The sequence below is a fragment of the Catharus ustulatus genome, chromosome 2, assembly GCF_009819885.2.
Source record: "Catharus ustulatus isolate bCatUst1 chromosome 2, bCatUst1.pri.v2, whole genome shotgun sequence".
Taxonomy (NCBI): Eukaryota; Metazoa; Chordata; class Aves; order Passeriformes; family Turdidae; genus Catharus; species Catharus ustulatus.
Genome location: NC_046222.1, coordinates 20662345 through 20684863, shown reverse-complemented (window position 1 = coordinate 20684863; position 22519 = coordinate 20662345). Strand labels below are relative to the sequence as shown.

At 39.7% G+C, this 22519-nt stretch overlaps 2 protein-coding genes across 3 annotated transcripts in view; one reads left to right on the top strand and one right to left on the bottom strand.

Annotated features, from left to right (window-relative positions):
* The window catches only part of CMSS1 (cms1 ribosomal small subunit homolog), a 232513-nt gene that overhangs the window by 155985 nt on the left and 54009 nt on the right, over positions 1-22519 (bottom strand). The gene's annotated exons all lie outside the window — the stretch shown is intronic.
* Positions 1-22519, top strand: part of FILIP1L (filamin A interacting protein 1 like) — a 189724-nt gene that overhangs the window by 115017 nt on the left and 52188 nt on the right. For both annotated transcript variants that reach the window (XM_033051866.2, XM_033051867.2), the window contains one exon: positions 4179-4357. In XM_033051866.2, coding sequence (XP_032907757.1) covers positions 4179-4357 — 179 coding nt within the window. The remainder of the gene's footprint in view (positions 1-4178; positions 4358-22519) is intronic.

The window sequence follows — 22519 nt, the reverse complement described above, 5'->3', positions numbered from 1 at the left end:
AAGAGGTAGTGGGAAAACATAATTAAACTACTAAATTTGTATGAATTTTTAGCTTGCTCAATCATTCACAGTTATGTAAGGCTATGCCTCTGATTTTCCATTGTATTGTACAACATGTTCAAGTATTAATTCTAGCAAAAAGCCCATATGGTTAGCAAGAACAAAACAACAAATCAATTAAGATTTTATCACTTTAATTTTCAACAAAACTCATTTTATACTGTTGCTTATTAGTACTCTGTGGTTTTTAGCTAAGAACTGTGTAGGCTGAGTAAACTTCTCATGCGTATAAATGGGTATTTCTGCATGGGCAAATCTAGCATTTGGCCAGAGCAATCTGAGGAACCCAGGACTGTTGGAGACACTTCTGTGTGAGGATCTCACACCAGCAGGGGTTCACACGACTTCTCTCTCTTCTCTGCTGGATGTGGGAGTCAGCCACAAGATCTCACAGGGAAAATGCAGGAGTCAAATTTGCTCTCCAGGAAGGTGCCCTTATCTTGCAGAGGGACACATCATTTTCTCAACAAACCACACGGAAGTGCAGCAACCCAGTCCCAGGCTCAGCTCTGTGTGGTCATGCAGTGAGGGAATGGTGTGCTGTACAGGGACACACAAGTGTCAACAAGGCCAAATGCCCATTCCTGTTATGTATCTCACATGCAGAGCTCAAGTGTGTGCATTAATTGTGATGTAGGATTGCTGTCTCTCCAATTCTCTCCTTTATAACTCATCTGTACCAGCACTTCCCTTCCCTCCTGAGCTCATACTCTCCACCTTGTTCCCAGCCACAACAGTCAAATGCTCACAGTACAAATTATTTGACGACCTGCTTAAAAGAAACAGAAATGCATCTTCTGGTCCCAGCAACAGGAGAAAACTGCAACATGCAAACCACTTAAACACAGCATCTTATTTACTTTTCTCTTGCTCTTTCATGTGAGCAGGGGTCCCCAAGACACTATTCTTTTTCCCATTTAAAATTCTTTGTTCCAACTCCCTGTCTTGAATATATACTTCACCCATCCCAAATATCACCTTGTAATCCAAACTGTTGTAATCTCAACAGTGACAAATACGCTGCTGTGAAGTGTAAAGTATGGAGAACTGCAAAACAAAACCCTGGAATTAATAACTTTTATTTTTGCATATATGCTGCTTAGATTACTGCTTGAATTAACCTCTTGTAGCCATTCAACAAGTACTCTAGAGCAAATAAAATATACAGAACATATAAAACCCTCCTGACAGGGCCCACATCCTTTACACCAAACAGTGCATGAAGCAGGACTATTTTATACTTGGTTAATGTTGCTTGGCTGATGACTAACCCTCATCTCAAGCAAGTATTTACATGTTTGGAAACAGGATTATCTCATTTACGATCAACTTGTAGCCAGAAATGTCAGTGCTTTCTTATGACAGCAATTTACATATCCCCTCAGATTTTTACATATACTTTCAAAGTGGTGGCCCAATCCACACAAATGCCTTTACTTTCTTAACCACACCCATGCAGCCTGTCTGACTTCACACTGAGGCTGAGAACAGCAGGCACTTGTGGAAAGCTGATGCCCAGTTCATATCATTTTAAGCAAAACAGAGCCATAGTTACAAGCAGCACTGCATCAGAACTTTGTCAAAAATCAGGAGCCTGGCTGCTTTCTGACAACAGTATATATTCACCTGACAGCATAATCTTTAAAAAGACAAAAATTAGAAACTTAGGCGATGGCAGTTTATACATCTGTAATGCCTGTTCCAAAAACCCCTCTGATATTTTTAGTGGTGGGGTGGGGAGAAGATTGATAAAACTTATCTTTCTGGTAAGTTAGAAGCTAAACAAAAGATTTCGATTTTTAAAATTTCCACTTCTGGTAAAATAATGGAGAATGTGAAGAAATTAAAATGGACAGTTTTCCTCAACCTGACCTTTTAAGGCAATCCAGTTTACAACTGCTTTGAAAGATACAGAAAGCACAGCCAAAAGATTCCTGTATAAGGCGACTCTTGCTTACTAAGAGAGATTGCATATGCAAGAGTTTAGGTAAGAAATGTTTTTCCAGGGGAGGTCTTGTTTCAGGATCGTGATTCCAGAAAGCAGTCACCTTGTTAGGGTAAAGCATACAAATTATCAGTGAACAAGATAAAAACCCCTTAATGATCTGCTCTAAGAGCACCACAAAATAGCACCAAAACAAATACTCACAGGTTTCTTCTTATTTCTTGATCATGCATGAAACAAGTTCAGCTATGTTACAGCAGAAAAGACTCTCTAATGCCATAAGTAGAAAGTGCAGGAAGCTTTAAAAAATGGTTCACATTTTTGTCAGAATATTTTGGACTCAAACAATCTTCAAAGCCTTGACAATATCTCCTTTTTCTTCATTCAGAGCAGTGTCAACAAAAGGTTAACAATCGTTTAGGAGGAACATAAGAGAATATACATAAGCTTTAAAAGACACTGAGACAAGCAGAGGGAGACTTGGAAACCTAAGCAGAAACTGATGATATCCTCACTCATTCAAGAAACTCATGTTTAGGAAATCTGGCTCTCCCTGTCACCATTTCTACTGGCCAAACTGTGAATAAACATGAGGAAAAGATAATTAATCGTACTCCCTGGAATTAAATTGTCCAAAACAAGCAGTGGCCCTAAGAATCTGAAACCCTAGTGTTTCTTGTGGCACATATAATTCCTTGTGGGGGAAACATCAGAGAACCAGAACTAGCTTTGCTTCCCACACTACCCATTTGTGAATTCTTTCCTATTAATAGAGTGAAACACTACAATCAGATTGACCTACTAGAATAGACTGTGTTAAAAGGAGGCACTGGGCTGTGAGCTCAAAATTTCTCTTTTCCAAAAAGGACATGAGGATTCCTATGTTGACCTGATGAGGGAGGCAGTCTCTGATGGGGAACAAGCAGGGAACAAAGTTGCTCACAAATACAGACTCTTCCCAGATCTTTTGATGGCCTCCAGTGATCCTCCCTGAAACTTCAGCTAGATCAGTAATGCCCAAGGAGGAAAATCACTCATGGTTTCATACACACACTTGCACAACTTGGTCACATACTGAACTCAAAATTGTAACAGAATCCTCAGAATCACAGTTTTCTCTAAGTTTGTGGATTATTTTAACAGCATAAGTCTAGCGCGTTATGCCAATAACTCTGTGGTTTAGAAAAATTAAAAACTATTGCCAAAAGCTAAAATAGATTATTTATATTAAAATACCACTGTATAGTAATATTTAGAAAAATTGAAAATTTTTCACTGAAAGGGTGGTCAGGCATTGGAATGGGCTACCCAGGGAGGTGGAGCCTCCACCAGGGATGGAGACACCATCCCTGAACGCGTTCAAGACATGACCGGGTATGGCACTTAGTGCTATCGTTTAGTTGGTATGATCGTGTTTGGTCAAAAATTTGACTTGATGATCTTAGAGGTCTGATAAACAGAAATCCTTCAGGAAGGGAGGGGAATTTTGTGCTCAAACCATGTTATAAAGGTGCCATCCAAAAGACAAAGACCTCAACAACACATGCAATCCAAGGAACATAACAGGAAATGCCATCATTAAAAAGAAATACTTTTAACTATTAAAAAATTCAGCACTTACTTATTCCAGAATCCCAGAGCCATACTCAGAGTAAGCACAAGAGACAGCCTTGTTTTGCACTTTTGGCACAACCATGCATTTACTGTGAAACCAGAAAACTGCTTTTTGATCTACTTTTGCCTCAGAAAAACAATTTAATGCTCTTATTTCCTAGGCAGCTATAAGTGAGGTAGCTATTTCTATTCAACCAAAAGTCAGTCATCCACTGTGAGAAGCACTGGACGATGATGCTTCTGCCAAGACATCTGCTTCTCTACCACAGTGATCAATAAGAAAAGTACAACCCTGGGAACAGTAACTGCTAATTAGCTAAAAAAAGTTGAGGATCCCTAACGGCAGGAGGAGGAAAGGAGGCGACTAAGGGTCCTGAAAAACCTTTTCTAATTTGTTGGGATCAGACTGACAGAATTAAACTGACACCAGATGACGTTGCTACTAGGCTTATTATTATTGTTATATTATTAAGCTGTTCTTAAAATTCTTTTAGTAATGAAAGCCCAAGAAAGCAAAAGTTTCAAAATACTTCAGGAGTTTTCCCTTTTTTCTTTGCAGCTTGATAAAGTTGTAGAGAAACAGAAAGAAGTTCACAGAAGAATGCTGGAACAATTTCTAATGGTAGAAAAAGCACACAGACAGACACTGTATGAACTAGAGGAAGAGAAGAGGAAGCACAGCAAATACATGGAAAAAAGTGATGAGTTTACAAACTTGCTGGAACAAGAATGTGAAAGGTAAGGTTACCTCTTACCATCTAAGTAGTATGTACAACTTAAAATCTAAGAATCTCTGCTCTCTTATTTTGCATCCACTAAAAATTAGACATAGTTGTGGAATTTTATTTTGAGAGTTCGGCTGTGAAAACACAACTGATGCTATGTTAGTTATGACATAACATTACGACTTCTAACAAACAATAATGTCTACATCTCCATCAGCCAGCAAGGCAGGTCAAACAGTCGCCAGATTTTTCGGCACTGCTGCAGGATCTGGGATGTTACACTTTCAAGGATGTTACACTGCAAAAATAGAGGGAGACATGTAGATGTATGATGTTGTAACCAACAGGAAACAGGTGAACCTTTCAGTGTGATTGAGAAGCTTGGTACGCACTACAGTATGTAAGGAACAGAACACGTCATCAGGCATGTAGCCTTTCATGGCAGAAGAAAAAGACACGAGGACAAAACACAGAAATACATAGAGAGAAAGCAAAGGCAGAGGATAGTTTCCAGAAAGCTTTGAAAGTAAGAATGACAAAGGTCACATATCAGGGTTGGCATAAAACCTATAAAAACAGCTTTATTTTTTAAGAGCAACTTAAAAGTGCCACAGCTTGTTTAAGCACAGTGTTACGGTTTTAATACCAATTATCCAAAGAATTAAGAAGAATTTAATGTGATTTACTGCCTTTAAAAGAAGTCACTTTATACTGTGACGTCTCTGAATCTGCAATAAAACTGAACACATTGAAACGGGGGAAAAAACCAATCAAATAACATTTCCTATTCCCTGTAAAGCTAGCCCAGAAGATAGGAGAATATTGTCTCAGTTTCCTTTCGCTGAGGAACAGATGGAAATGTTTGGGTGTGAGAACGTCAAGCCTATTCTACACTCACATTATGCATAGATAATTCTTCCTTTGCTTGGCCTGTGTAACATCATGTCCTACGTATTCTGGCAGCAGTTACCCTGTATGCTGCACCTCTCTCCTGCACGTCTATCAAAGGCAGCACACACCGAGCACACAGCCGGATTTACGGCTCGCAGTTACAGAGGCTGGGGAAGAAAATGCTTCTCAGAAAAATGGGTACAGATGCAGGCAGGGATAGACACATAGAGAAAAGGACATACTAGGAACTGTTCTTGGGAATCATCACCAATCAGGAGTCAAACCCTGAGATCAAGGGAAGTTTTCATCTCTGCTGTCTTCTCAAAATCTGAGACATTCATCTCTTAGAGGCAGAGCTAGACTATTCAACTTGCTAAGGGTGGCAAAATGTTACGTCAGACAATGTGCTCACACTGAGAAAAGCTGCACAGAGGAAAAGACTAAGCATTGGAGTAATAATTTTTTTTTAACAGGATAAACATGGGATTAAAACTCTCTTCCCTGTCCCACTTCTGTATCCCTCTATCCCTCTGCCCCCCACCTCTGTTCCCACTCCAAAGAAGACTATAAAGCATTTACCACTATTGTCTGCTACTTTTAGTCAAGTTGTCTGGAAAATGGTGGGAAGACGGGGAATACTGAGGTGCTTAAAGAGCCCTTAGAGGATATAATAATAGATTTCAGATTAAGTCTCTTTTTTTTTTTTTTGGAGGATATATTTTATGTGGAAAACCTTAAGGGGGTATGATGTCACTTGTTGAGCTGATTCCAAATTGTTTGCCAAGTAATGTCACCATCAAGATCTCCACACAGTTGCCTGCCATAACAGAAAAAAAAAAAAAAAACAACAAAAACCCCACAATCTAAGAAACACTCATCAAGTTAAAAAACACAGCTCTTCCCACATGAGCCTGGTTGACATGGTAAAGTGACCTTTTCTTCTACTTCAAAATTCTTATTCCAATTTACATTTTCTCAGGATGCAAACTTTGCATTGGGATTAAGAGCAACTAGAACTCTATAAAGTGTTTCACACAGAAAGCAGTAACACGAATTTTTGCTTATCCCCAGAACAAGTGAAAAAAACAGCAGGCAATAGTCACCAATGAACTTTTTTTTTTTTTAAGCCAGAAGCAATATCCTCTTCTATATGATAGATATACAGCATTCCAAACAGCATTTCAGGTTTCAAAGCAAAATCCCTGACTTTCAATTAACCAAAGACGTGCCTTGCTTTTATCAAAGAGCAAGACTACAGTATATGCTAAAAATATGCTTAGAGGGTATACAATGTATACAAGCCAAAGAAGGTACATGAATAATACCTGACTACGTGATCAAAAGGAAAAAAACTTTGATGTTATGAGACAGCGATGCTGAGATTCTCTAAACTATTTCTCATGGCAAGAACAAAGAAATTATTAGTTAGATCTAAGTCTTACAAACTGTTCTGGATATATTTTCAAATAAGGCAGAAAGAAAGCACTTCCTCTCTCTTGCCTGTTTGCTCAGGATAAATAGAACTGAAGAAATTTTAAATGAAAATTTTAGTGATTAATTTATCAGATGATCACATTTTACATACGCTAGACAAACCTTCATCTCTATGGCCTTTCTATCACCTCATGCCCTTCATTGATGGCATCTCTCCTTGAAAGAGTTAATGTTTGGATTGTGCAAAATGTAAGAGTCTTCAATGACTCAGTAAAATCTCTTAATCTTAACATCCAAGAATTTGATTTTACAGTAAGGTAACAAGACTGTCCTCGGCAATTGTCATATTTGGGAGGTTAAGCTCCTGACAGTGAAAACTCTCTAGATACGAAAACCAGATTAGCATTCAATGTTAACCCTTCAGGCATTTTAAAAATTTTTGTTGCTGCCAGCCAAAAACTAATCCTCCACAGTCTTGCTGTAGTTCAGAGACTGATCTTCAAACTGAACAGTCTCATTCCTTACAACACACATTTACCAGCAAAGAATAAAACTATGCTACTGTCATTGTAGTGATTCATCTTCAGTCACACTTTTAAATAGATTTAATGAGCCACAAGGCTGACAAACTCCTAGCATGTAAGGAGAACTTCTGTGGAGAAAAATATGCCAATGGACAACTGGATAGGTCTCTCCTGCACTTCAACATGAATAATTCCGTGTGTGTGTGCGCAGACCAGACAAGAAAACCAAGACAAACAACCTGTGCATGGTAGTGTAGTGGACCAAGTCAACTAGAGTCCAGAAGGGAAAAATCTGTTGTATTGTTGGAGCTTAAAGAAACAGCAGCACCAAAGTTCAGAGGAATGTTAAAAATAGTAAGTCCAGAAGCTGTATACACAGATGACTAGGTGCACCTGAAGAACATGAAAGCTACTGGTCTTGTTTAGAAGCATTTCAAGGGGTTGGAAGATAGAGAGCAGGATTAAGGACTATGAAGAATACTCGTTTTAGACTTTGACGTCGAGTCCACTGTATCTTCTCTGAGGATGTTTGCATTTGTCCAAAATCACTTATCCACATTCCATATTTTTGCAGCACAGTTAAATAATAAAAGCTGCTGTTTTAGAAAACATTTTACAAGGTTAGAATATGAAACTAGAAGGTTTTCCAGGTATGCATGTTCCCAGTTTGAAAACACATGCCATATGCATACAAGCATTTATGCATATACACAGTACTCTCCACCCCACATACAAAAAAAAAAAAAAAAAAAAAAAAGAAGAAAGAGCAAAATAGTAGAATGTTTAGCACTTACACAGTCCTTTTCCACTGCATATCTCAAGGAGTTTTAAATGTTATCTAAGCACAGCTATCCTCAATTTTCCATTTACTGAAAGGAAATGAAGGTATGAGGAAAATAAATCAATCACAGGTACCTGAGAGTTAAACTGGATGAAAGGAAGAAATGTCCCCATGTATAGGTGTATTCCACCTTCAAACTTTGTGTATTCTATACAAACTCTCAACTATACAAAGGGTAAAGCTTTATTATGAAGATATACCCATTAAGAGGTGAATGTTAATCAACAGAACAGGGAAAAAAAAAAGTAGTTTGCTAATAAGCAATGTAAATAAATTTTTAAAGGCAGTTATCATAAATTTTGCCCACAGAATTCAAATATTAGCACAAAACTCTGCAGTTTGGTATAACAGGAATTAATAAGATCATAAGGTTAAGGATCATCTACTAATGTGAATGTCTTTTTCACGAAACCTAACCTGCAGAAGTCTCACACCTGTCTTTCTCATCTAACAAAACATCACAAAACACTGCTTTTTGCTCCAGCTGCTGCCACCCTCAATGTCAGTCAGTTAATACAACAACCTGTTGAGTGATACAGGTTGCAAGTGGTCTCTGGAGGTGCGCAGCACAACCTGCTGAGTGCAGGGCTAACCTCGCAGTCCAAGCAGGTTGCTCAGATCCTTGTCCAGCTGACTACTGAAAGAACCCCCAAGTCAATGACTGTGCTGGCTGCCTGGGCTCCTGGTGCAAACTCAGGCATCTTCACCAAAAGACCCATTCCCTCAGTTTCATTGTAGGCATCATTCTGGTCTGGCTTCTCCACCATTTTCTACTAAAACTGGTCTCAATAAAAGCATAATAACATCTCTTTTGGCAAAGTTCTGAACTTAATCCATATTCACTTTCTCCGATAATTTGGCTGCCTTGGGTACAAATGAACTTTCAGCACTTTCTTGCCATCTTACCCCACAAGTTTCTGTGACTCCAGCTTGGGTTCATTTCTCTGAGTGCTCCACAGTGTACTTTGAGTTGGAAACTTACCATTGTCCACCTCTGCTCTGGTCATAGCACTCCATAGGTCTTATTCTTTATGTCTTTTCTACATCCATTCACTCTCTGTGCTTCTCCTCAAAGAAACTCATCATCTCTATGATGAGGACTCAAGTGTTCTCCAGCCATAACCAAAACAACAAATTTCACCATATGAACAACCTGTCACCATTCCCAATTCCATGAGAACAGTCTTTTAACTCTCGGCCTTTGGCTTCATCCTTAAAATTCTCTAATACGTCCATTCTTAAAACTGGGGTAACTGCTTGTTACTCTGCCTGTTGTACCTAGACAAATTTTTACCTGAGCCTTCCTACATTTAAGTCTCACAAATTCTTGTTCATAGTACCTCCAAAAAAACCCAAAAAAACAAAACAAACAAAAAAAAACCACAAAAAAATCCCCACTATTAAAAAACAAGGAAACAAACAAGCCAAACACACACAAATATGCCAAACACGTCTTTCTGTACTTCCAAATAATTAAATCATTTTCCAGGCCTTCATTTTAAAAATACTTTTTGATCATTTCCACATTAGCTATTTCAGCCTTCCAGCCTTCTCTGTATCTTCCTTGGATGCACACTCAATACTGAATTAAGGCTACATTTCTTTCTCTTGCATACCTTTGCTCTAATGCAATGTTATTACATGGACTAAACATCACACTAGAACTGTACCCTACTTAAATGATATTGCAAGACTGCTCAGGGTTTGAGTTCGTAAGAAAGGTAATTTCATGAAACTGAGAGCTCTAGGCAAAGTGTTTTGGGTTTATTTTAAAGTATTAGATGAAAGTAATTGCTATCCACAGTAGATCAAGTAAACAGTGCTTGAAATTCAGGATAGGGTATCAAGGAAAGAAGGAACCATTTTAACTAAAAAGGTGAAGTGTATTAGTTTCCAGCATAACACTGCTATACTTTAATTCAAACACATTTACACATTGGAATAATGATATTTTCCATGTCCAGCTCTGGAAAATTCAATATTCTGGAAGAGTGGGTATAATTAATATTTGCTATTTTTCTTAATGAAGCCAATTAAATATTATAAGAAGCAGGACCTTATCTCTGCAGAGTGCTGCAGTAAAAATAAACAATGCCAACTTATTTATTCTACACGTGTTACCAGAGGTTTTTAATTTCGTGCACACTGAACTATTGTTGTAGATTGCATTGTACTCAAATGCAATCATTTCCTTTTAGCTTTCTGGCAATGGGTTATATGTATTACATATGCTGGAGACTATGTCTTGCGAGTTGTGAAATGGATGCCAGATCTGTGTACATTTGACCTTTTTCATGGGTATCTTGTGTTCTGTAGGTGAAAAAGAAAGACCCACCACAAGCACATTAGCATTCTTATTCTACATTACACTCCAATGGGACAGTCCCACTAATAACACCACTGAGGCACAAAGAGAGACTCGAGGAAATGATGTACACAGATTAATTACCTCATGCTCGTATGCGGAAAACTATGTACTGTTGCACTACATAACTTTCAACAGATGTTGTGAAATCAAATCTTTGTCACAATTCAAGGATTTGAAGATACTTACAACAGCCTTTGTGCATGATGGAAGATAAAAATGCTTTAACTTAAAGCAAATAAATAGAATTTAGGGTTAAGATCCCAAAACTGTTAAACGAGGGCACATTATGTTTTTTCAATGCAAAAATCCAAGAATGAATACAAACAGAAAGAGGGCCTAGTATTAATGCAACTGAGAAATTCTCTCTAGACCAGTGGTGCAATTAAAAATTATTCCACCTACTGTCATTAGCAAGGAGATGCGACATCTTGATGACAAACATTTCTCATGTAACTGCACTGACATTGGAAATTACACAGACAAATACAGTCGTATTTTGATTTTCTTTTCATTCTGGGCACGTAACATGTGTGTTCACTGTTCCAGGCACACTATCATTATTAACAACCAAAACTATCATTGCATGCTTGGCGGATGGGGAGGGCACAAGGAGTAACCTTAGCCAAAAGACATTCTCCTACACTGCTACCCTCTCTCTCCTCATGTGTGGGGAAAGAGATGTTCATTGCCCTCCCTGCAAAAGGACAAATTCTGAAAGGGGCAACTGTGGAAAGCCACCCGTTACCACCAGGGTGGTAGCCCTGGTCAGCACTTTTAACCCCCATGTCAGAACTCAAAGGGAAGGATGACCTTTCTAGCTGGCCAAGTCTCAGCATATTTATGGCTCTTGTAAATCAACACCTAAGCAGTGACCAGTATGGGCGATGAAGCACAGGCCAAATATGCTCCTGGGGAGGCACTGCCCTCAGTAACGGGGCACTCGCTCCAGTCAAATAAGACTGAGTGCTCCACTCCATGTGTGGCACAGCATAACAAGTCTAATCATAAGCAACAATAGAAGCAGATGACTACCAAGACCTGTGACCAAAAAAGACACCATGCACTTCTGATTCATTGCAGGGTGGGGTTGTGAGAGGAAGAAATTGGAACAGGATTTTGTTACTGTAACTTTGAAAAGCAAACACACAACATCAGACATAGAGAAAAATCCCTAAATTGTTCTCCAAGAAAACTTGACACTCTCATAATTTTCCAAAAAAAGTCATTGCTGTGGGAAAAGATGTACTCCTGTTTGAATGTGGAGGAGGAGATAGCTTAATGAAGTTAAGATCTTTCTCGTGGTAGAAAAATTTAAGTGACTTACATGTGCTATAATTAGTTTCATATCTTAAAAACAGGCAGGAGAAAATGGCCCTGAGAACTCAGAATGCAGGTCACACATCAGTTACCAAGACTTGTGATCTAAACTCAACCAAGTTTCCCATGGCATGCTGAGAGCTTCAATGCATTTATGCCCAGCTAGAAAACCTCTGAGTATTACATACACATGTATGAGAGAACCATGCATGAGAGACTGCAGCAACTTAAGAAAACTGTCTCAGCTTCAGTCTCTTGTTGAGACAGTAATTTTAAACACAGAAAAAATAAAAAGATCAGAAGTAATTTAGTTGAGATCTAGTTCAAATCTTAAGAACAAGAGATAACTTGAAAAAATTTCTAAAAATAAACACCAAAATCTTCTCACATTGCAATTTTGATATTCATGTTCATACTTTTTTTTCCCTTGAGCCTGAAATGCACATTTTAGAGCCTTTCAGAAAAACACCATAGATTGGGACAAAGCAACACAATCCATTTAAGAGTCTGAATATATGTGAACACATTGAAAACCTATGTTCAACATTTGTATCTTTCTTCTAAGAAGGTTGGAAAAATGCCACAGAAATTATCTAAAAGTTTGGGAAGGACATATCAAACTCGGGTTTTTAAAATTTGTGATTCAGACCTGTCTCTGTTTCAGTGTATCTAATGAGGAGGTTGACGAGGCACAGGTCAGGGTGATGGCTCAGAGTAGCAAACGGGAGCAGATACAAGAAAACTTACTGTACCACGTAGTCTCTCCCTTGCAACAGAGAGCTGTTCTCCAAATGCAGTGTCGACAATTTTACTTCTCATTTCAGAAACGTCCAAAATACAGAAACGTCCTAATCTCCCTAGAAGTGTTCTGTAAAAGTTGCATTGTCATAAACAAAATTATACTTTTCTATTCATTCAATAATTCATTCTCTTTAACAGCTCAATACAGCACTTCCTCTACTGAAAGATGCTAAATAGTTGGCTAAGACTGAAAAAGAATCCTAAGGGACCCAATTTTGGTAACAGAGAGATCCATTGCAGATTAAACCCTAGGAGGAGAGTTTGAGTGGCGTGCAGTAAGGTCAGCTGCTTCAGGATGACTCTGAATGGAGAACTGCCCACTCCCCTTCTGTGATAGGTGTCTCTCAGCTGCACAGCCCTTGGGATAACATCTGACACAATGGCCCTGGCGAGGCACAACTTGAAGAAACTCCAAAAACTAAGCAGGCAGAGAATTAACCAGTCCCTTCACACTCCCACAGAAAAGTTTATGATGGGGAACATAGTAAAAGCTGAAGCTTGCACAGACATTCTGACAAGGGAAGGCTCCAGCACTTAAGACCCTTGAACCATAACCTGATCATCAACAACAGCAACAAGCAGATAAAAAACCCAACAGTCATGATGACTACTGAGAGATGTCAGGGGAAGTGTACTGCCATAGAAAACTTTTATTCCTCTCCCCTCCCCAAAACAGATTAAAAGTCCAAAAGGGACAATAACACTGAATTTATTCAGTTAGCTGATTTATATCTGCCAGATTTGGCCTAGCACCAGTTACCTTCTCCCAGACTTTGCCTTTGTATTGGAGAAGGGAAACTCACTGAATCCAGAAATATGATTGTTTTTAAATATGTACATGAGCTTGATGAGATATACCTTGCACAGGACTGCTCTCATTCTCTGACCAAGATCCACTGAGCATCTTCAGCAGAGAGAGCATCCAACCTAAGGCACTGCAAAAGCACATCGCTAAAGCTGCTCTTTGCCTTATTTACTTCCTTGCCAATACCTTCCAAGTCACACATTTTGCTTAAAATTACATGAGCTGATTAAAAACCTGCAACTTAAAATAGGGCTCTTCACTTTTAAAAGCAGTCAAGGTCTTTGATTCACAGCATCTTCAAGTCACTGGGGAAAGACACATGCCTCACAAACATTATCAGGTGTTAATAGGTACTAAACTCTGCTTTTCTCGAACCACCCTTCCATTTCAGTACACCATAATTGTTACCATTTCACTTCCACTTCCTTACACATGATGCTAGCCTCCTTCCTCCTCATAGTCTGAACAAAACCAGAGGATCATGTAGAAAGGAAATAAAACCTAGCAGAAATGGAGACCAAGCATCCTAACCCTTCACTATGACTTTTTTGCTAAAAATGTCAGGGTATCAGGAAATTTTGAGCACTGTAAACCTTACTCTGATGTATAAATTTACTACAATTAAAATGACTTCTAGGAATGTTCAGATCCTACAATTTGTGTTTAAGTCATCAGGAAACTGCATCATCATATATTAAATGTTTAGACAAGATTTCACATGTTTGTCATTTCAAAATTTCATCTTGCATTCAACTGAGGAACTGAGAAGCAAGACCCACTCCCTGAAATCCTAAAATTCTCCCTTTTTTTCAACAGTCTTCCCAGTTATACTCTGGATGTCTTTGTGTTCTGTCAGACAGGGGAATGAGTCAGTCTCTCCCTAAATGGTTTTCTGAAAGGGAAATTGAGAAGTTTGATGACATATTTGGATAAACACACTCCTTGGATAAAGTTACTTAACTTTTTATATCTCAAAGTTTGCTATAAACCTCCAAAATCCTTATGGGCTAGGTTTAAGTATAGCCAATAAAAAATATAGGTTATACATAATGTTAATGAAAACGACTCTATTAAAACTCCAAGGACCTTGTAAACATGCTTATCAAAGCTTATCAAAGTTTCACCACAGTAATACAGCACCACATCCATAAATCCACGTTATTAATTGCTAGTCATCCACAACTCTTATTGAAATATCAACCCTATATAGATTGTCTTTGCTTCAAAACCCAGTTTTCTCTGGTCTCTGAACACAACATAGCAGCCAACACTAGCTCTGAGTGAAGAAGCAGCGAGTAAACTCCAAGTTTACACAGTTTAATTCTCCTGAAAAGACAAAACTACTGTGATCATCTGTTTGTGCTTTAGGTCTCCCTCAGTGTAGCTAGCATTTGGCCTTGAAATAAAGGATGATTGAAATATACAGAACTGAACCTACAGAAAGGCACAAAGGCTGAGCTAATTTTTCTTCCTAAGCCCTCCGTTTACCAGAGGGTAAGAAGGTTTGTAATACCACTTTGGAATGCATCATTTGTTGCAAATATCCAACAGCATGGTTTGCAACTCAATAGTTTTATCAAAGGAACATATCTTATATTCAAAATCCTGATCCCTGTGAATTCCTCTCTTCTTTATCACTGTATTAACTTCAGATGCAAAGTAAGAAAAGCGGGCATTCCAATACAAAGAAAGAAAAGAAAGCATCCCAAACTAGCTTTTACTAGTTGCACAACATAAAAAAAAAATTTACATTAATCAGCCTGTTTTCCAGATATGTTTATAAGGATTAGCAAATTTTAAGATTAGTTTGGTCTAAATTTCTTGTCTGCAACCAATCTTAAAATTCAGCTAATCCAATATAATATCTGATTTCATTGCCAGCATTTCATTAAAGTCTGTCACTTAATGGTTACATATGCAAAGATCTCAAAACAGTACACACAACCTTGCCCTTGGGTATTCTGATTACTAAATGCAAAGACAGGTGGTTTCATGATACACAGCAGATACCCAGAGAATTTCTTGGAGAAAACTGACAAGGAGCTGTTCATGATAAAAATAACAGCATATAAAACAATTTTCAAAGTGCTTGGAGTAAAAAAATAGCTTTTTAACCACCTGACAAGGCTGTCTCCATGGCTACATCATTGAAATAATTCTAGCACCAAAGCACAGGTTCTGGCATTACAATTATATTTCATGAAGTACAGTAGTTTCACGAATACAAGCCACACGGATTATAAGCCGCACCCCCGGTGCCTCGACAATGTTGCTGTCTTTGTCAATAGATAAGCCGCACCCCGAATATTAGCCGCACTTTCGTTCGTCGCGAGAATCCGTGCGCAGCTTTCACAAATTGGCCAATTAGTAACAGGATCGCGGCATAGCGGGCTTTACTGGCTCGGGGCGGGGCCAGGCAGGCTCGGCCCGCTCATGGTTGCCGACGGGGCCGGGTGGCCCAGCTCAGCGCCACGGCTCGGCGGGGCTGGCCAGGTGGTGCTGCCACCACCGCCGGGCTCGCTGGCCCCCCTCTCCCGTCAGCACCGCCCCGCTGCCGCGTTCGCTCGCCCGGTCGGCGGGCTGCCGCCACCGCCGCCGGGCTCGCCGGTAGCCCCCTCCCGTCTGCACCGCCGCCGCGTTTCCTCGCCCTGGCCGGCACTGCAGGCCCCCGCACCGCCGGGCTCCCCCACGCTGCTGGCCCCGATTCTGTTGGGCTTCCCCCGCTGCCAGGCAGCCCCACCCGCCGGCCTTCCTGCTTCTGCCATGCTCCCCTGCACTGCTAGCCCCAGTTCTCCCGGGCTCCCCCGCCCTGCTGGCCCGGGCTCTGCCGCCCCCCTGCCCCGCCCTGCTGGCTCAGGCTCTGCCGCCCGCCCCCCACACTGCTGGCCCCGCCTCTGCCAGGTTTTCCCACCTCTGCCGGGGCCAGCCGGGCTCCAGCTTGGCTTGGGGCTGCCGCGGGCTCTCACTTCCGTGTTGGCAGCTTTTAGAATTTTGTTAATGTATTAGCCGCCCCGAAATATTGGCCGCACTTCCGGGTTTCCACCAAAATTTTGGTCAAATTGGTGCGGCTTGTATTCGTGAAATTACTGTAGTTGAGAAAATTATGCAGAAAGAAATAATTCAGTTTTACTAGACTGTGGAAGACTCTTGGAACAGGATGCAAAACTTTACCTAAAATTAAACAAAAACAGGCTACTGGTATTTAAGCTTAAAAATAAGATGAAGACTATTTAAATTCAACAGAAAGTTAGCAGGTGAAGATGCAAGCACAGTTCAGGATGAAGCACCAATTAGAGTTGCAATCATTAAAACTCTGTATTCTTGGAAATAAAGAATTTAACTAGGTAATGAAGTTTGACAGGAAATAGCAAAGCTGTGTCTAACCAAAGAGCAGAATTAAAAAAAAAAAAACCTAAAAATCAAATAATCAAAGAACAAGGGTGCTAGGGCTCCTCTGCAATATCAAGAATCCAACACAAAGATTAGTCTGTCCAGTTGTAAATGTGGCCATGGATAGAATGTGATTTTATATTTCACAACTATGTGAGAACATCCAGAGAAATTATGATATTGATAAGTACTTAAATCAAAATTAGAGAACATGTAGAGCTGCAACAAAAAAAGGAAAGCAGAAAAGTGGAGCCAACCAAGAGAAATGTATTTAACTGTGTAAAAGCATATCCAGACCTTCTGTAAGTTAAAGCACATATATAAACAGATAATCATATAAATGCTAGACTACTGATCATCAATCCAAAATAATGACAAAGGTTGAAATCTGGAGACCTTTCTCCACTGAGCAATGAAATATAAAATTAATTTGGTTCATTTGTTACCATCTTTTTTATTTATATTTGTCCCTGACTGACAGCATTGGATTCCAGTATTTTGGAAGTCCAGGAGGTTTCCTCATTAGACTATGGAGGAAGTATCTGTGAAGACATCTGAATCCAAACTGCCAGTAGAAAAAGCTTTAAATCAAATTTGTACAACACAAACCAACAAGTTTACTTGCACTTCACCGGGACTAAGCAGTATTTAAGTATTCTAAGAACTTGTATGAAAAACTGGTGAACTATTAGCTGGTGGGTCCTTAAAGCCGACAGGGAAATGGGAAGCAGCACTAGGTTTTAACAAGAAAAGAAACTAGAGTAATGAAGAGAACTGGCATGTATCTGGTGAACACAAAAGTCTCCAGCCAGTTGAGGGAAAAAGCAGAATGATGTGCCAAGTCTGCTATCCTTCCCCACCTGTCCTCAAGCAATACTTTGCTGCTCAATCCTGTTAATCCTAATACCTGAAATGAAGCAAGACTGAGATTAGAGCAGTTCATTTACCCCTCTCCCAGTATGGATATGTTTCTCTTTAATGTACATAAAAAAGTTCTTGAGGGTTTGACTATTTACATACAATTGTTTGAAACAGATATTTACAAAGGCCAATTTTAATTGAGCTTCTTAGCCTGTGTGCCTATCCATCATCATCCCATTTTTTTCATCCATAAGCTAGCTTCAACCAAAATGCAAGAAAGAATCTTCTGAATTACTCAATGTTACTGCAGGTTTGACCTCAATAAGAGTATGCTGCAGAAAACCTTTGTGTTCCTCCCAACAGTGTGGAAAGTCTGGTAGCCTGCACATTATTGGACAATTAAACAAACCCAGTCATGAAACAAACTTCCATTACTTATTCAGTTTCACTATACAAATAGCCAGCTTTTTTTCCACTGCAAATCATGCTGTTTTTACAAATAGTTACCTATCCTTATTGCACCCAAATGAAGAAGCAATATCAGAGGTTTGATTTGCCATTGCAAAAGCTGAATATTTGGATAGCTGTAGAATATCACAACCTTCACTTTTTCCTTCTTTTCTTTCTAAAAATCGAAGAATGAGATCATGGGAACCCATGCATAAGTCTCTTGAAAATATCTATAATGAAACGTTTAGTCAAATTTTAAAGAAGTAAGTACTAGCATGTGGCGTCATAGTTTGAAAAGAGCTCAGGCATGCAGCCTTCATCCTCCTAGGGAGCTGCAGCCAGACTTCCCAATGAAATAAAGCATGCAGCAGTTCATAAAAATAATGGGGAGAGGAATAAAGATGCTGAGCTCAAGGGAACAGTTAGGCTTTTAAAAATTATTCAGAATAAAGCAGAGTTCTTCTACCTCCAAGAAGAAAGGGAGAGGCTGTTTGTTTTTAAAAGAAAAATACTAAAAATATCTTCAATTACATTTCTCTCAAAAAATGCTGGACAGAGCATATCACAAATCCTCTTCAAATGAATGCACACAAATAAAAGAGCAAGTAGACAAAAGGTATATGATGAATATTTAAGATACTAAAATATCTTCAAGAATTAGGACAGAGGAATACTTGGATCCCAACACAAGATCCCAACACAACTATGACCAGGAATGCAGAAAAAATCTATCCTGAACAATTTGAACACCATTCTACTTCCTTGTAGCATCCAGACATCTACATTAATTATTTAAGAAACTTCTTATGTTATTTTGTTCGTTCAGCTGTTATAACTGTAGTGGGAAAGAAAAGCTGATGATTTGCAGTGTAACACTCAAGAAGTCCTTCCTTATTTAACACAAACCCCTCACTTTCCTGCATAAAATGGAATGACGATGCTGTAAGTCATTACAGGTGCCAAGCCTTACTCACTGCCATTGAATTCAGAACAAATATATAAAACAAGAGAGTAGAAACAATTACATGTTGGAGGAATTTGTAAATACTTCATAAGGTATATACTAAGCAGACATTCATATGCAAGTTTTGCGCATTGGTTTCTTTTAATTTTTTTTGTTCATTCTATTTGATCCATCTGTTCTCAGATACTTCAGTCCTTAATATTAAAATCATTCAATTCTATTTCCTTTTCTGTTCTTATCATCAGCTCTATAAAGAGTACATATTTTTATAGACATTATGGTAAAACATGTAGTTTTGATTGCAGCTCAAAAAGAAGCCCAACCTTCTCTTCCTATTCATATTATGTTACTGTTTCTCCATTCTTACACGAGATGATCTTATGACTGCTATATCATTCTAGTAAGCCTAGCATGGAGCAAGTTCTGTCCTCCTACTGCTCACGTCCCCTCTCTGCTTTTGAGCGTAGCTGTAAATTATGTTCAGAAACTAAAAATGAACTCTGTTCCATGTTTGGCATTAAAGGCAAGATTCAGCTTACAGATCTAAAGTGGGGAACTGCATTCAGATGTCTCCACTTTGGGGCTGGTGCCCAAGATCCCAGTGTTGTCCATGGAAATAGAGTAGCACTCAAATGACTAAAGAAAGGCATCTTTACACACACTAAAATCCCATTCCAGAAGTGATGACTTGTAGATAATGCAGCTAGGTCACTACTCCTCTCCATAGTCTCTCTTTGATTGTGCAATGTGCAGGAGAAATCTGTACTTGGCTCTTTATTTACACCACAATCACTTGCAGCAGTTTCCTGTACTTCTCCCTTGTGTGCAGGTATTAACCAATAGCTTTGACCCAGCTTATCAGTTTCACATCTAAAGCATTCAGATTTCTTACCATTCTACTTCTGCCTACACATTTAGACTTCACATTTCAGTTTCAAGAAAACATCCCCTTGCAAGAAAATTAATTCATTAAATTGGGGAAAAAAAAAAGGCAAACAGCAAAATCACAGAAATAGATGAAAATTATACATTTCATATATACATATATATATACAAGTCCACTAAATTGTATTTTGCTTTCTGAGTTTGGACCAAGTGGAATATGATATGCAGATATGCCATGTATGGTGGAATTTGTGTCAGTCTTCACTAGGATACACTTGGTAGTAAAAAATAAAACAGTTAGGAAATTGGTGCCAACACCACATGGTTAAAAAAAAAGAAATGTGAGAAAGAAAAAAAGTTCTTTGATTACTGCTGTCTTTTCTCATTACTCATGTAGAGATATCCCCATTTATCAGCAAAGGAGAGGAAAAATATATAATGACATTTTCATGGGAAGGGGAAAAAATACAATCTCTATTTGATTCTTAACTGTTTGGCTAAGTTTAGAGTTACAAAAATGTGTTTACATTAAGAACCTGACGTTTGTTTGAATGTTTACTTTATAAGAGTTCTGAGTTGAGAGGCTTGCAGAGTGCACTGCATGATACTGTCAGTGTAAATTACAGGTTTTGTTTGCCACAGCCCGGTGCAATGAGCAGCTGGCCAAGAGCCAAACAAAAGGGCATAATTTAAAACACTCCATCAGTTATATTCTGAGACATTTTGTTTAGTGTTTAATAAGCCCTTCAGGGATGGAGAAATTACTAAAGCACATTGTCCTGACATGAGCTAAAACGGTCCTCTCTTGTCACCACATTTCTGGGAATTTGACATTAACGCAGTAGACAAACCTAAGTCCACATATACACACATACAGTAATTTCACGATTATAAGCTGCACCATTTTGACTAAAATTTTGCTCCCACCCCAGAAATGCGGCTTACACTCAGGAGCGGCTAATATGTGAAAAATTTTCTGAAATTTCCAGCCATGGAAGTGCAGCCAAGGTGCTGAGCCGAGCACCTGCCAGTAAAACCCGGGATTGTGTGATTGTTACAAATTAGTTACTCTTGCGCAGCGGGTGGAGGCGGGCTCTGTGTTGGCAGCACGGGGCGGGGGGAGGCAGGGGCTCCCTCCTTCAGGCAGCGCAGCAGGGGGAGAAGCGGGGGGCTCTGTGCTGCCATCCCCGCGGCTCAGGGCAGAGGTGGGGAGCTCCCTCCTGCCATCCCCGCAGCTCAGGGGGTAGGCGAGGGCTCCGTGCTGCCATCCCCGCGGCTCGGGGGGGAGGTGGGGTGCTCCCACCCCCACCTGCCGCTGCAGGATCAGGCAGGCTCTGTCCCTGCCTGCCGCCGCGGGAGTGGGGGGGCTCCTTCCCCTCCTGCTGCTGCCGCCATGGGTGCCTGCGGGCTCCGTCCCTGCCTGCCACCGTGGGGCAGCGCCAGGCTGGGGCGAGTGAGCCTGGGAGCAGCAGCGGCTGGCCCTGAGCGGCCCCACCAAGTGGCAGCGCCGAGCTGGGCCACCTGGCCCCATCGGCAGCCTGGAGCAGGCTGAGCCCACACAGCCCGAACCGAGCCAGTAAACCCCACCATCCCGCGATTCTGTTACTATTTGGCAACTTTGCTGCACGTAGGTCCTCACTGCGAACAACAGTGTCTTATAATCAAGTGCGGCTTGTGTATGGACAAAGAACAAAATGTTGCCAACACCCGGAGATGCGGTTTATAGTCAGTGCAGCTTGTAATCGTGAAATTACTGTATATACGCTTATATTCTTGCTCATGTATTTTGAGATACATTTTATTTCACAGATTTGCACATCTGATGTTCTTTATTGCTTTCCACCTTTCAACTGAAGCATCCATAGCCAGTGAAATTTCCTTACCCAGTTACACAGTCGCTCATCTACTCTCTCTGCACAATTTCTTGTTTCATGTACTAAGAGTGAACACGATCAAATGCATCACACACAAAGCATTATGAATGGAGAGTGAAGGAACTGTTCGCAAACTGTTCTTTACCTTGCATAATGGAAAAAGCTTCTATTAATATAAAAGCAGGATAACTCCAAAACTAAAAGTACATTAAAAAGCTTGTTTATTTTATTGATAAAGAGATTATGACACTTCAACCAGAAATTTCTAAGCCCAAAAGTTTAGGAAATTCTGCTGAGGCTTTAGATGCAAAACAAAGGCACTGAAATGGTTGAAGCTTGCTTCTGTGGATTCAGCAGCATGCATGAAAAAGAAGGGGAAAATATTGTTTTAAAATCAAATGTATTTCTGATTAGGAATCAAAATGAGACATTATTGTAGAAAAAATTATTCTGTCCATGCTTACCCTACAGTTTGCTTCCTACACTTCTGTTAAGCATCATATGCCAAGAGTCCTGATATTATGCTAGAACAAGTGTCCTAACATGCTCTACAAATCTTATTGTTCTCTGCTTCCAAGTGACAATGAAATAGCAATGGCTTTTGTTGGTACCCTTAATACACACAAATCAATATGAAAAAATTCAGATATTTTGAACTGCTGAAAGGAAGCAAAGAGAAAGAGTTTGTAACACCTATTCCCAGACAGGGAGGAATCAATCAGAAATGTAAAATTCCTTTCCTGGTGACCATAATCTCAGCTGCAGTTAGG